Source organism: Cydia fagiglandana, chromosome 8, assembly GCF_963556715.1.
Source record: "Cydia fagiglandana chromosome 8, ilCydFagi1.1, whole genome shotgun sequence".
Taxonomy (NCBI): domain Eukaryota; kingdom Metazoa; phylum Arthropoda; class Insecta; order Lepidoptera; family Tortricidae; genus Cydia; species Cydia fagiglandana.
Genome location: NC_085939.1, coordinates 1,480,964 through 1,497,512, shown reverse-complemented (window position 1 = coordinate 1,497,512; position 16,549 = coordinate 1,480,964). Strand labels below are relative to the sequence as shown.

Genomic DNA, 16,549 nt, shown 5'->3' with positions numbered 1-16,549 from the left:
CATACTGCCTATCGTCATCATCTCAGCCATAAGACGTCCACTGCTGAACATAGGCCTCCCCCTTACTATACTGCCTATGACTGGAGATATTCTTTGGACTGGAGACAAGGCGAGTCCACCTCACACTTGTCCGGTATTTCAATTAAGCCAACTTAACCTTTCAAGGTTTTGGCTAAAGTCTGCCCTTGAAAAATATTTTTAAAATTTCGGTGTGAATTTTTTCATGGCATTTGCTCCTGGTTAAAACGTTCAATATAAGAACTGCATACATTATATGTGACGTCTTACGGGTAAAGGTACCTTAAGGTGGGATCAGACGGTTCAATCGGATGAATGTTCACTCGAGTGAATGTTTCATTTTCCTTTCATTTCACGTTCACACGGCTGCTGGAAAGATTATTCATTTTTTCTTTTCTTTCACTATGGCGTCGAATGAAATTGTGCGTCTTGGTACAAGTTTAATTTCTGATCATTTAATAAAGATTTTAACAAACAATATGCAAAGAAAGCGTCGTCGGTATTGGCTGCAACCTTGGATCGCAAGAAATTTATTTGGAGCCTCGAATACATTGCTGAGACTAGCCGATGAAGATCAGAAATCGTATTGAAATAATTTGCGGATGAAATAAAGTATTTTTTTAGAACTTCTATTATTAGTAATAGCGTCCGTTAATAGCGAAAGAAAATACTTTAATGAGAGACAGTATACCTAGCCGAATAAAACTCCAAATGGTACTGCGATACCTTGCTACTGGCGATTGTTTTGGAACTCTGGGATATTTATATTATTTATACAGAGTAACTAGAAATACCATATATCCTACTTTGTTCGTTCCACTTGAACACCATTTTATATTGCTTTTACGTTATATTTGTCTAGCTAGATAGTAGGTAGTATACCCACAGGATTCGAAAAAAATGTGTAAAATCCGAATGAACGATCATTTCTGTGTTCACACTGTTCATTTTTTGTTCATTCGGAGTGCGAGTGAAAGATGCCGAATGAAAATATCCAACATTGTTGGATTCTTTCACTAATGAATTCATTTTTCATTTTTGGTTCATTTTGTGTCACTTTGAGTGAAAGATGAATAATGAAACTAGAAAATGAACAAAAAATTAACCGTCTGATCCCACCTTTATGGTGGTTGGCGCTTACGCTATTATTAACGCCGCTCCAATATTATTGCGGTGCTATGCGAATGCGACGTAATCACCAGCCGCCATAAGGTACCTTTTGCCGTAGAACGTCACATATTTCACGTAGCTCGCACTACATTTTCCTTAAGAAAAAAAATGCCGGCGATTATTTTTACGATCTTTTCCCTGTTTACACTCCTTAATTCTCAGTCAGGACGAGTTAACGACAGTTGTCAGTTCTTTACCCTCCAAGGGCCTAAACCGGGACATCAGCTAAATACTATTCCACTGTTCTATAAAGGCGTAAAGTCACTGAGAAATAAAGCATACTTTAGCCTTTCTTTAGCAAAACGGCGTAACAACGACCGGCGAAAAAGATATGCAAAAAATATAACCATTCTTCGACTTTCACTCCGTTCAAATATAAACAGGCGGCAAAGAGGCCAGCTTACATTGGCCCTCATTATTCCCGAGGCTCCTATTTTCATTTGAGTTTTAATTATTAAAAGTTTTATTTACTGCTTATTTGTTTTTATGAGATTGTTGAATTAATTCCTTTTGTTTGTTAACTCATTTCCTCTTATATCTATCGCTGAAGCTTTGTTTGTTCCTTACATTTATTAATTAATTTTACGTTACACTTCTATTATTTCTTTTGATTCTTATTTTAACACATAAATATCATATTCCTTCTTTCATTCTGTTTAATTAAAATGATGTTACATATTTTCAGTACCTATGTTAATGATGTGTTAGCATAAATTATTTGCTATGTCTGTATACACTTAATGTAAATACTCGTAATTATTGTAAAGTAGAAATATTGATCGTCCGCGCCAAAAGGTTATACTTGAAACACAAAAGTAAGTTCAACTGTTTTGCCATTACGAAAAGTAAAGGCGTCAGGGCAACTGGCACTTTGCATTCATGTTCAAATTCACAATTTCATTTCAATCGAGTGGTTATTCGTAAATTTATCTATATCTATATCACGTCCGTTGAATATCATAAAACACTTTAAAGTTCGCAAAGAGATATATTCGCGAACTCCTTATTCGGCGCCGTCAGTTTATCGCTAGGGTTCCTATATACAGACATCGGAATTTTGTTTATTGTTACACACTTACAAGAAAATTAAAATTATACACTTAAATTGTTCACTTTCAATGAAATTATTTTTTTACAAACAAAACTTGGAGCGATCACTAGTGTATCGATAATTGAGATAGATAGATATAGGAACTCCCTAACTGACAATAAATTGTGCCCCCTAGATTCCAAGAGATATTTTTATTACTATAAATACAAACTAGTTGTGCGCAGCTTTAGCAGTGTAAGTAACTTTTGATGTATTCCTCTATAAAATGAAGAAAAATAATCTTTATTAAATATTATTCTTTAATCTCGTTTATGGATTTATGTACCGACAGTAAATAAGAAACACTTATTATAATTTTGTGTATAGGTAGTTACTATTTATCATGTAACAACTGTCATATAACATTAGAGACGGTTTAAACTAGGTGTCGTTTAAAATGTAACATTTTCATAGAAACTTGATATTTCTGCACATTGTTATTGAAAATGGCATGCAGAGTTAGCTAAGTCCGACTCTATTAATTATTCGTTAGTCGGGCCACAGACTGTTTCATAAAGTCTTCATAAGTTTTTGAATCCCTATTTCCAAATAAGAAACAGGAGGCAACCCTAACTTGTAAGTAAATTTAAATTTAAAATATGCATAACAGTTTTCCGATGCGATCCCTTTCCAGAATTTAAACACATCGGGTCGTATTAAAATAGGTACATTTGGATTCAGGGCACTTGGCAACTTTTGTGAGAACTCAATTCAATGTTTGATACTTATAATATTGGTACGGCACTAAAACGTCCTACGTCCATCCTTCCGTCGCTGACACAGGTGTTCTGTGGTCGCTGAGCATGCCAAATCTGAATGTATGATTAATGAATTAAGACCTTGTGTTTTTGTTACGTAACTATTTGTCAATTATAAATTGAACACATATCAGGTTTAGCATTATAATCTTCTGTAACTTTTGTAAGTAAACCATACTTATACCGGGACCTGTAATATGAACAAAAAATTAAACTGTAGGCTGTACTCCTCATTTTGACCAAAATTTGTTTAGCGACTTTTAAAAATAACTTGTAAGTAATAAGTTTATTCTAAAACGCAATGTATTGCGAATTTTGTTATGTTTAAATTCGTGACAAGCAACGTCAATCACAATGATATAGCGTGGCGATGGCGTCCATTGAAGATAATATTTATTTTGTATGAAAAATAGGGAGTCTAAATACTTCATAATTTTTAAACGTTGTTGAACAAAAGTGTCACCGTTTGAGGAGTACAATTTATGTTTTAATTATTTGCTCGTGTAACTCGTGTTACAGGTCACACCCGGTATGTATAATAATATTGTTTATTTTGATAAACAGCAGCAAGTTTAAGTCTTTGAGCGCGAAGTGTCGGCAACTCCGAACTTGCAAATTTGCTTAAGTATTTACGGGCAAGTCTTCAGGCTTAGTAGCCCGCCGGCGCGGTGCGCAGATTGTCGGCTTAGTCCGGGGTAAATACCTATATACACACGTATCGTTTTGTTTCTACTAAATATTTACAACAGGCGTAACGGTTTTAATTTTCAAAATCGCTTATTACTTATACCTCAAAAATAAGTTAAGGCTGCAAAAACATGTGACGTTCTAATGGGTCTTAAATAAGATTGTGTAAGATATTTTTGCGTCCTTCGTTGTGTAGTGTAGTGTAACATATTATTGCAGGTGACATGATGTACACACTACAAATGTAACGAATGTGCAAATATCAACTTTCTAGCTTTTCTTCTTTCGGCTCGGTCAGTCAGACACTGGACACACGCATTTAAATAATATAATGTTACCATTTTGAATAGTCTTGAGCTCTTTTTACAAGCATTGTGCCTCCTACAGTTTTAGCTCTGTCTTCGCTGCCTGTACTCGATATAAAAACTTTAACTTAAATTACTTTTCAATGAAACAGCATGAAATGATACATCCCAAATCTAAGCTTGGTTAAAACAATGTTGACATTTTTTTTTAATGTGCAATTAAGTAACTAAAACACACAACTAGTACTTCCTGAGTAAAATCTCAAATTATTATAAGATAACTCAAAGTTAAACAAAACTTATAGTAAAGTCGTTAAGCCGAGTCTTTAACGAGACCTTAAGTCTCAGAACAAATTACAGGAGGCTTGTAGACTTGCAAGTTAAGTGTACTTAGCCGCCAGTTGTGAAAATGTAAATTGTGTCCCTGGCCGGGCAGGGTTGGCACGCACGACTTCGCTCCGGTAACATAAATGACGGAGGTAAATTCATTATTATATTTTTGCTCTATCCCTGTGCGAATCTTCTTCCTCGCATTATCCCGGCATTTCGCCACGGCTCATGAGAGCCTGGGATCCGCTTGACAACTAATCCCATGATTTGACGTAGGCACTAGTTTTTACGAAAGCGACTGCCATCTGACCTTCCAACCCAGAGGGTAAACTAGGCATTATTGGGATTAGTCCGGTTTCCTTACGATGTTTTCCTTCACCGAAAAGCGACTGGTAAATATCAAATGATATTTCGTACATAAGTTCCGAAAAACTCATTGGTACGAGCCGGGGTTTGGGGTTATCCCTGTGCGAGTAACAGCTGTCATATCCGTACCTACCTACTTTTTGTTTGAATGTCTCAAAGGGAAATAAATTGGCCGTTGTCATTATTGTACCTCTAAATGTAAATTGTGAATGAACATAGAGTCCCACCAAGAAAAGTCTGCAGCGGATTTGATAGCACGCAGTGTAAGTGTTATTTATATGTCATAATTTCATAGAAGTTTGACGTTTAAAATGACACTTGCACTGCGTGGGCTATCAAATCCGCTGCAGACTTTTCACGGTCTGACTCTAGGTATATTACATTTCTGTTAACTATACGGTTGAATTACAGAAAAAAACTGCATAATAATTTCATTGTGTCACGAAAATTAGTCAATTTTTTAAGCTGCATGCATCTAAGTCTGCTGTAAACTTGGAAGTCTATGAAATTAATGAGAAATTATGGAACACAATTGAATAATTCAAATGTCCTTTTCATAACGGGACATTAGACTTACCATATTAGTAACACATAGTACATAATGTATTAATGTATAACAATACTTTTAACAAACTATTTAGACAGATTGACAACAAAATAAAAGTTCCACCCACCTACATAAATACCGGGTGTGGCCTGTAACATGAGCAAATAATTAAAACATAGATTGTACTCCTCAAACGGTGACACTTTTGTTCAACAACTTTTAAAAATTATGAAGTATTTAGACTCCCTATTTTTCATACAAAATAAATATTATCTTCAATGGACGCCATCGCCACGCCATATCATTGTGATTGACGTTGCTTGTCACGCCTTAAACATAACAAAATTCGCAATACATTGCGTCTTAGAATAAACTTTAAAGTGTATTAAAAATCAAACGACAAGTTATTTTTATAAGTCGCTGAACAAATGTTGGTCAGTATGAGGAGTACAGCCTACAGTTTAATTTTTTGCTCATATTACAGGCCACACCCGGTATAAGAACTGTGGTCATTACTACCTACTGCTTTGAATTCTTACATACCTACCATCGTAAAAGTTTAAACACATTTTCGAACAAGTAATATTGGCATGCGGCGACAACCCTGCGAAGGGCGGCCCGCAGGATTAGAGACAACGCCGCCGCCACCCGATATGCTAATTAAAATACTTGCAGCCCACGCCGCCTGCCGGATCCAATACTTCAAAGTCTTCAAAGATACTCTGAAGCTGAACAAAATCCACAAAAATTTTGCTTAACCTTTTGGACGCCAATGACCGATATATCCGCACCGCAGGTTCAACGCCAAAGACCGATTAATCGGTCACAGACCACAGAGCAACATATATCAATTTCAGTTTTGACACTTCGGTGACGTGGCGTCTGAGTGACAGCTTATGTGTTTGACATGGCGTCGAAAAGGTTAAAATTTTATCATTTTGACACAGGTTTGTATCGCTGACTGTATTTTCATCAGGCAACTAATTAATACTCATCGAGACTGTTCTGACAGAACCAAACACAATGGGGTTGGCAACTGTCAAAGCATAAGATGCATAGATGGCGCCATTATAGCTTGCCCCTTTTTTTCTATGAAATTTGGCTCAAAGGGCTGGTATCCAGGGTATTAAATAAACAAAAATTTTACACAATTCTAGGGATTCACACTCACAGTGCAAGCTATGATGGCGCTATCTGCTAAAAACTTCGACCGGCCAACCTCATTAGGTCAGGCGTGTCTCACTCCGCGATTTCGTCGCTTTGCTACAGGTAGCTAAAAGTACATCCGTTCGACCCCAATTTGGGGTCTGCCATAAGCCGCGCGTGGCGCTGTCGCCACCTAGCGGCCACATATCTGTCCTGATCAAGTCCTGATCGTAACAGACGTGTTTTGTTAGAGAGTGAGTCTTCTGTACCTAGTACTATTATTTATTCTGTGGCTGGGTTGCGTTGTTTTATCAGTGTAATACTTTCCTATGACCACCCTCCGCCCATCATCAGCAGACATCGTACATATTTCCAGCGTTCTTGGTGCAGCGGAGGGGTGTTAACGGAATTGGTATAAATAATTTCAACCCTAATGATTAATTAGTGTTAATTAAGTTAATATTAACCTAAATTTACCATTTCAATTGAAATTATCTAGTATACCAATTCCGTTAACACCACTCGTAATTATTCAGACAGATAATGGGATTACCGTATTCCACATTTTTTAAATACTTTCCAGGAACATATGTACCTAATATCTGATTTTTATACCTACTACCTCTACCTTCCATAATACCTACGGTTGCCTTTTTAGTAGGTTCAGACTTCGGTTAGGTAGTATGTGCGGAAAGAGAAGTGTCGTAAGGGGGCCATACATTCTACAACTCTTGTCTTTCCGCACTCTATATATTTCGTTCAGAGGGCTTACCGTCCTTGTCACACTTACGTACGAATTTACAAGTGAGACAGAGAGGCAACACGTCGAACGTGGTTCGCGGTAAGCCCCCTGATTTTTTCTGAGAACTCGTTATGAAAAGATTTGAAACCTTTTTCAAATTTTATTAATTTCCAGTAGATAATCACAAAAAAGATGCACAAATGACTTTCTATATTGAAATAGATGCATATAATTATGACAAAATACATATAAAGACATAGCAAACGAAACTCTGGAATATGGCTAGGTTGAGGTTGTCAGCGCTTGCGTGGCTACGCGTGCCGCTGCGACGCGACGGCGTGTCTTCGTCGACGGTTGCGCTTTTCGCTTCTACGCTTACCGTTCGATTCAGTGCATCCGTCTCCTCGTCGTTCATCTTGCGTCCATCTCGCTCATTTGGCCACGACTTAGAAGAAGTATTAGCGTCAATTGTGCTTGCAGAAATGGTCGTGAGAATCGTCGATGACAAGGAGAAGGGAGAATAATTTTCCGATTCCTTCTGCTCGCTTGTTTTAGTGGGCTCCACCGGTGTAGTCGCTTCTGAATCTTCTGATGAAGGTGATTCGGTCGTTGCAAGTTCCGTTGGGGATGTTTCTTTTAATCTATCGGTTGGTGTTGGTGGAGCATCCTTTTCAATCACGGAGCAAACGTGCTTGCAATGCTCTTTGCCGCATTTTTCATCAATACCACAATCCAGAAACACTTTCCTCGGTGACAGGAGTTGATACAAGTGGGGCGCTTTGCAGTCATCCTTTATGTAGGTTTGCAGCGCAATCACGTCGTTATCGCATATGAGAGGTCCGCCATTGTTGCCCTGTATAACGTAAGACGCTATTTAAATGTCAGTGTTCAAAATGTAGTTCAAAAGTGACGGAAGTTTTGGTAATATTTTTTCTATACACCTGCCTGAAAAAGGCCTTTCCAGGCCAACCTTACTGTCACGTCTGAAAATATCGATACGGACAAAGTGCCAAAAATATGTAAACACGAACTTAGAGCCCATATAGTTTAGTACCTACATACGTTTGGCACTTTGTCCGTATCGTGACTGTATTTTCAGGCATGACTGTACAAATAATTCGTCTTTTTCTTTGAACCTTGTGTGTTTGAGAAAGTTTGAAACAAAAGTAATACTACTTTATTTGGTTTATTTTGGAAAACATATTTTTAGGAAAAACAAGTTTTATTTATAATGACGTTGCCACATTGATAACTTACTTGACAAAAGTCCGTAGACGCCATTATTCCGTCGCTGGTGACCTGGTCGGCCGCACACGCCATGGTCCCATGAACGAAGTGCTCCCCGCAGTTTTCGGACGAGGTGGGCAGCATCTCCACGAACAAACGGGTCAGCACTCGGACGTCTGTGCCGCTCTTTTTCTGTTAGGATTTATTTTCATGTAATTTCATATATGTGTATAATAAAAATATTAAAAAAACAACTAGTTAGATACTGTAGCATTGTTTTTACCTAAATAACACTCGAGTTAATTGCTCGATGAATTATCAATTTTCTTTTAATTTTTAATGTTTTAAAGTATAGCGAATTTTGTTTTAGTGCTTATGCGTATAATAGTTATAATATAAAGAATTGACTAGAAATATAATATAAATTACAATTTAAAATGGTCCATTTGTCAAAATATAGACCACTTTCCTGTTTTCTTTCATAGAACAACAAGTTGATAACGGAATAATAATAAAAAATCTTGGGAGACAATTTTTCTCCTAAACATTTGGAGCGAAAAAGCACGTAATTCTGAGTAGAAATAATCATAAAATATCCCAAATATAAATAAAGTGTAATATAAAAAGTGAAGTACACAGCTATGTCAGCTATAAATAAAATGGCACAGCTACTCCTTCTCCAGTCCTGACGGAGTCAAAGGTTAAAATACAGCGCGGAATTGTTATGTTTGACCGTATGCTAAGAGGTGATATGTAGGTCATGCTGCACAAGTTTTACTATGGGGCGAAAGGCGAAACCCGAACTCGCGAACAAAAAAATTACATAAAGGGACTGACAGCAAACCCTATGATGGCGCCATCTGAAAAATATTTCGACCGGCCCACCTAATTGCAACTTACTTTGTAAATGAGTATGTGGCAGACTTTATCAGCAGCCTCCTGTTTCGTAGAGAGCTGTGTGAAGTGAACGGCGTTAGTGGCCACTAGAGGCTGCAGCGTCTTCAACAGGCAGATGTCCGTGAGCCACCATTGGCTGCTGTCATGTTCGAAAGGTTGAGTGATTTGGATGACCTGCAAATATTGAGCAGAGTAAGAACTATAAAATGGGTATTATTTATTTAATAACATTTTTACATTATAATAACAACACTAAAACTTATAAATAAAAAAATTGCCCTAAGTCGTAGTCCGTAGGTAGGGCGCCCAGAAAGCTGGCCGCATTGCCCCTCTGGATGGCAATGTTGATCTGTTGAGCAAAATATTGGCCAGCCCTCTGGTCACCGGAGGCCTCTATGAGGCGTTTTGACAGCTCCTCATAGAGGCGACGCGCGCTAGGTCCCCACGGCCCCAAGGTTTCCACTCCAAACGCCGCAAATATGTAACTACTATAAAAAAACTTATACCTAGTGTGACATATTTGCGGCGTTTGAGGCTTTCGGCCGATTAAACTTAATAATGTGAATTCCAAGTTTGTCATAAACAATGGATTATAAACAATAGTTTAGGTATCACTTCGGATTAGGTAGGTTCGGGTTAGGGGGATTAGGTTCACTTTGATTCAACATAGCTAGCGATATAAAGGTTTATATGTGAATATTTTACTATGTACAGTCATCACACGGGGATCTTATGCCATGGGGTTAGGGTTCATGCTAACTTGGAAATTCTTTAGCGTAAGTATTGAACAACCAGCTAGAACTTAGCCCGAACAATTTTAGCTAGAACAATTAATGGCGCAGCGTGATGAATTGATGATACACTTATGTTTACATGTGTCAAAATGTTACATCTTATTGTTGTCGAGATGTTATGCTTATCGTATATTCTGTAAATAATGTATATTACCTATGATTGTTTGTATTTTTCTATGTAAGTGAATTATAATATTCTTTTAGACTCTAGAAGACTTTTAGACTTTTAGAATTTATTTCTCTAAAATTTAGAGAAATAAATTCTTAAGGTGGCCACTGACGAGCCTTCCAACAGTTCAAATTGCGTGGCTGCAATCCAAAATCGGTCCTTGAATGTCAAAAACGTACAATGTTCAATATTAGGATGCCGTCCATTTGGATGAATCCATTGTAACGGCATCCATTTGGAAGGCTCGTCAGTGGCCTGCTTTAAACCGTTTTGTTTGGGACAGTGAAGCATGTGAAACGGATTTTATGTCAACTGTCAAAAGAACAATCCAATCATATATCTAATCAAAAACCTGCAAAAAAATACTGAATCTAAAACGCTACCTCTTGTTCCTGCTCGTCCTCATCTTCATTCAACGTAAATTTCTGGTCAATGACTGTAGCCCCGACTCTGGCCAGCATTGTCTTGCTGAGAGGGTCTTTGGAGATGGTGGACTCGGGCGAAGACGATATCAAAAAGCTAGGCCGGACGAGCACGGCGCCTTGTAGAAACCTGCCCCCTCCCAGTCCCAGGATTGTTTCATCTTGATAATATATGAATGCCTAAAACGTTATACGTAAAATATGGTTTGCTTGTTAATTAAAATTTGTACTACATAGGAAACAGTTAAATCAATTTATTTGTGTGTATGTCTTATTTGTTTAATCTTTGGAACACTGTATGTCAAACCCAAGAATGTCCTGTACACGCCAATAACTCGTACATAAGTTAGCAAATATAAACGGTATTGGAAACGTTGGTTACTTGGACGTTGTTGGCGCCTCGGGCACCACTTCTCACGAAGTCTTTAAAGCTTCTTAGTGTTCAAAAGATTAAAGAATATTTCAAAATGCCAAATTACCTAAGTGTCAATTTTAAATTTAATTAGAAAATCATGACGATAAGATTAAAGACATACCATGAATGGATATATGCCGCGTTTGATTTCATCTTCAGCGAAAGCTCCCACTATCAAATATATAACTGAAATACATTTTGTTATGTTGATTATACACGTATATCTTTATTTGCTAGGCACACGAGAATAGTATACATAACGTGACTTACCACAAGAAATAGTAACAAGTTTAATTTTCATATTTTCTAAATCATCCACAAAATATAGATTGACGTTTAAAATATTCCGACGCAATTGACAAGAGCGGATTTATAAGAAGAATGCTGTTCTTTTTATTTTTCAATTTTCCTGCCGGTCTAATGGTTCGGATTAAAAAGCAGGCTATGTCAACCTCTTTAGAGCGCTTAATATAATTTACAAACTGAAATTACTCTTTTACCTCTTGTCGTCGTAAAAAGGGAATTAGTCTAGTCACGTCCCTTTATTTTTCTCCGCTATCTCTGACAAAGTTGCGCCAACTTCACTCGGAGGCATTAATCAGAATCGCAACCAAGCCAAGATGTATTATCCCCAATAAAGCGAAAAGAATGAGTTTGCAAATTTAAAACGCGTGTTACAGATAACGGAGCGGGATAAATCCCGGTAACATCTAATTATTCACGTAGGGGCTTCCTAAGTGGGTATTAACGGACTTGGAGCGTCTTTTTTCTGATAAATGCAGTGGAATATAAAGAGCGTGGTTTATTTTTTAAATTTATTGTGGACTGAAACACGGCATGGGCGGGCGCGGGAATGGGTTCACTCCGCATCTTCTGCGACAAAATAAAGCAAATACGTTTTACATTTGGAGAAAGATTTATATCAGGATTGGTCTTCTGAATGACTAAATCTTTTCTGTTCAACATCAAGCTGTTTGTCATTGATTAAGTATTAGTAACCCATTATTGTGACTAACAGTAGCTCTGAACTTACTGCCAAGTTACTTAGAAAGTACAATAACAATGTGAAATCACCCACAAATGGATGGAAAGATTGCAGTCGAACCGCTGATGTGGCGACGGCAGAACGACTTGCTCAGGAAGTTATTACACGTCCAGTTTACGGAGAACCCTCTTAATACTTCCCGTTCCTCCTCATTGGGTTTATTTGCCGCTTAATTCTCGGGGTAGACGGTGTCTGTAAATATTGGCCGAGTTGTAACGACCCGAATGAACGAGATACGTGTTTTGGCGGCTTCCCGCAATTGCTTTACACCGCCATTGACTAGATGGTTAGGTACCCTTCTATAATCTTTATTTGTTTCAATTGACGATTACACATTATACCCATTTTGAACGGCCTCCGAGCCTAGTCGGTAGTGACCCTGCTTACAAAGCGAGTTTACAGGTTAATTTATGTAAGATTGTTCAATTTTACATCATTTTAATGTTGGTACTGAAATCCTAGTCACTAAAGTTCAGATTTTTACGATTTTCTATGTGACCAAACATGACCACACGATAGTCATTACCGAAGTTAGTGCAGATCCAGGTAGTCATTGTCTAGTTATCGCAGCAGGTATACATCTCAAAGATTATCAACCGCATCGAAACAGGTGAGCCAGCACACGCTTGACGTCCGGTTACTTCTGGACGCCAAGGAACTCCGGGTCAAGCTTAAACTTGGATAAACTTACAGACCGGTATAGAATGCTTTGTGAGTAGGCACTAGCTATAAAACCCCTCGTCTGATCGAAGACAGACACACGTTAGGCGATATAGCAACTACGTTTGTGGCCAAATCTCATTTTATGCGGTAAAACTGTCGATTACTTTGTCGTTCTAGGTTTGTTTTCGATGCTGTGACCAAACGGTTAAGCGCAAGTAGATTTAAAACTTTATATCAGTTTGGCAACATTTCAGATATGTAGGTACATAGAATTGTGAGTTTGTCAGATTTATAGCATGCCAGATTAGCAGAAAGTTTGTTAAATAAAATTATATTACCAGGGGAAAATTAACTTACAAAAAAAGATTACATTTTAAAGACTGGCGAATGACCTGCCTCACGACCTTACACTTTAAATTCAAAAATTTTGGAACTATGCATTTTATAAGTTTATGGGTAAAGTGCCTGTGACGTGCCTGGAGATAGATTACAAACAGGGACAGTTTTTTTTTCTGTACGGAACTCTAAGAGGGTAAAATCAACATCATCCTAGCTAAAACAACTTAGAGACATACATTCAATGTGCCAGCAGAACTGAGCTTCGCCGGAACCGCTTGTTTTGGCCACCGACGCAAGCCATGAGTAGGTATAATTACATTCTAATTTCAACGACTTTTACTTCTATTCTAAACTTCATAACAGCGACATTACGGTTTGAAAAAATGAAGTAAGTAAGTCCCTTAGTATTTGATTATTGTTACACTCTTAATGCTTTTTTCCTTTAGAGGCATTGAGAGGTCGCAAGCCGTTTGTCGCCCCGCGGGACGCATCCAGTCTGAATAGCTGAAGTCGGCGACGTTTAAATTTTATTTTAGAGCGCGTGTAATATGACTATTGGCTGTGTCGGGAGCCTGCATGGACAATAGAAAAGAATTGAACTGGTTAGCGGAAATTGTTGGAATCTAGACACGCGGCAGCGTGTCAAGCCAAGTTCAAGCAAAGGAACTGGCTAGCCAGCGCCGAGTGTAATATTACACGAACCACTTGGTGCCACTTTTGACCCTTCTATAACTCAAAACATCTTTGACGTAAACACATAAAACTACTTGTGTTTAATTATATCCATAAGGATATCTAGAAGCCCAAATTTCATGAAGCTAGCTCAAACGGTTATAAAGGTATGAAGGTCAAAAAGTCGTAAATTTTAAGACTGACTTATGACTTATAGTACCTAAACCTAACCTACTTCCAGATGACCTAAAAGGATGAAATTTGGAATCCAGCTTGGTTATTGTGTGTAACCGTAGGAAAAAATCTAAAAATAAAATAAAGTTAAAAAATAGGGGGGTCCCCATACAAAAAAACCACTTTTTATTGGGACTGACATATAAGTACCTAAACCTAACCTACTTCCAGATGATCTAGAAGGATGAAATTTGGAATCCAGCTCGGTTATTGTGTGTAACCGTAGGAAAAAATCTAAAAATAAAATAAAGTTTAAAAATAGGGGGGGTCCCCATACAAAAAAACCATTTTTTATTGGGACTGACATATAAGTACCTAAACCTAACCTACTTCCAGATGACATAGAAGGATGAAATTTGGAATCCAGCTCGGTTATTGTGTGTAAGCGTAGGAAAAAATCTAAAAATAAAAAAAGTTAAAAAATAGGGGGGGGTCCCCATACAAAAAATATTTTTTTATTGTAGCGTTGGAACCGTTACAAGCAGATATTTGAAACTACCCCAATATATGTATTATTATATTTGCTATATTAAAATAAAGTTTAGTCAAAAAATAAGTGGTGTCCCCATACAAAAAACTTGTAATACGCTCTAAACAACCGGCCAACGGTGTGTCGTCGGCGGCGCGCGGCACCACATAATTATACAAAGAACAGAAGTAAAAACCATACAGCGGAAACACAAGAAAAAACATTAAATCTCAATACCTGCCTAGTTTTCTTTACAAAAAGTATTGATATCCCACCAAAAACATAAATGTAAAAAAGGAGAGCCAAGTTCAATACAAAAATTATGCTTGGCTGTGGGGCTCGCCGCAAAAAGAATGGAAATCTAAATGAGTGCCACTGCCAAGTTCTATGCAAAATCCAAATATGTATTTATAGGAACAAAATAACATTATAAACAAGTATTAAACTCTATTTCTTTGCTTTATTGGATACCTATAACAATTGCTGTTATTTAAAAAAATGTGAGATCTTAAAGTAGGTTAGATTTGGCTTGGCCAGGTTTTATCAGAATTACAATATATATAAAATGATTGATATAATGAAAACTGGCCAAGTCAAATCTAACCTACTTTAAGATCTCACATTTTTTTAAATAACAGCAATTGTTATAGGTATCCAATAAAGCAAAGAAATAGAGTTTAATACTTGTTTATAATGTTATTTTGTTCCTATAAATACATATTTGGATTTTGCATAGAACTTGGCAGTGGCACTCATTTAGATCTCCATTCTTTTTGCGGCGAGCCCCACAGCCAAGCATAATTTTTGTATTGAACTTGGCTCTCCTTTTTTACATTTATGTTTTTGGTGGGATAGGTATTTACTGAAAACTTAATTTAACACGTTCACTGCCAGAGCCTCACTAGACGTGTGAATCGTATTATCGAGTAAGGTACGCTCGTAGCTCGCACAACTAAAGCATGGTTACTTAAAAATAAAATTGTGTCCAGTGATAACTTTCTGACGGTAGTATAGTTCGTTTTTTTTAGCATTAGAAATTAGGTAAACAATCTTGAAGTGTCTTTTAATTGAAAAACACATTTTAAAAATAACTTACGGCAAATATGTAACAATTATGAATCTAATACGATCATTTATATTCTTCTACTTTAATAAGTAATAGTTATTGAATTTTAAAAAGCGTTTTTCAATTAAAAGACATGTCAAGATCGCTTACCTTCTTGCAAGTTCTTTCTAATGCTAAAAAAAACGAACTATAGAGTTAAACCTCGTTATATTTTTCAAACATGATGGGACCCATCCTGTCACCAATAGTATGGACATGACACGTGTTACCCTTGACAGGTGTCATGTCCATACAATTTATACCCTACTACCTGTTTGAAAAATACTATATAAGCCAACAGCACAGCCGCTTCTGTCGATGTACTTAGTCAGGGAACACATTAATAATACTTAATATAATACTTAACTTTTTTATTGGAATATATATTTGTGAGCAAGGAGCACATTTTTTTAACACAAAATATGACGCATGAGACAACTTGGTATGCAAATTCGCACCTCCAACAGCACAAAATATCTCCAGCTCCGCCATCGCCGAAAACTGATATGAATATTAAACGCTCGAAGAATTATAAGATTTATACGACAATTCTAAAGTTGGGCGGTCCTCGCGCACTTAAATGAATGTTTAACATTATCTCCGGAGTTTTATGGGTGTTAAGCCTCTTAAAGAACTTGCGAAGAAACTTTAATAGAGAGAGGATCTCGGGCGATTAATTCGGGAAGGTACGGGAATTCTAAATGGAAGGGTGACGGTTCAATCAATGCAGTAACTGGGGGGCTGCGCTCGTTTGTTTCTTCTCATAATGAAAACAAGATAATTAGAACTTGAGCTATTCTAAACAACCTTAAAATTATCCGTATATGTTTTCGGGACACTTTTTTGGCAGAGTAAGCATATTTAGATTAGTTTAGATTTGCAAATAAAAATCTACAAAAGGTTATGTTAGCTATACGTATTATGTGGACGTATTGTGTG

At 37.2% G+C, this 16,549-nt stretch overlaps 2 protein-coding genes across 2 annotated transcripts in view; one reads left to right on the top strand and one right to left on the bottom strand.

The window, feature by feature from the left end:
* The window catches only part of LOC134666433 (apoptosis inhibitor 5), a 352,764-nt gene that overhangs the window by 183,557 nt on the left and 152,658 nt on the right, over positions 1-16,549 (top strand). The window lies entirely within an intron of this gene.
* Positions 7,392-12,473, bottom strand: LOC134666866 (uncharacterized). The gene is made up of 6 exons (XM_063524172.1): positions 12,470-12,473; positions 11,205-11,269; positions 10,630-10,848; positions 9,287-9,457; positions 8,417-8,578; positions 7,392-8,012 (listed from the first exon to the last, which is right to left on the bottom strand). Exons 1-6 carry the CDS (start codon positions 12,471-12,473, stop codon positions 7,392-7,394), a joined length of 1,242 nt encoding a protein of 413 aa, XP_063380242.1.

Bases quoted from the DNA above. Each gene is read 5' to 3' on its own strand.
- LOC134666866 (XM_063524172.1), bottom strand. The intron at 8,579-9,286 runs GTAAGTTGCAAT...AAATCCTAACAG, and splicing joins GCCACATACTCATTTACAAA to AAAAAGAGCGGCACAGACGT. The intron at 8,013-8,416 runs GTAAGTTATCAA...TACGTTATACAG, and splicing joins CGTCTACGGACTTTTGTCAA to GGCAACAATGGCGGACCTCT.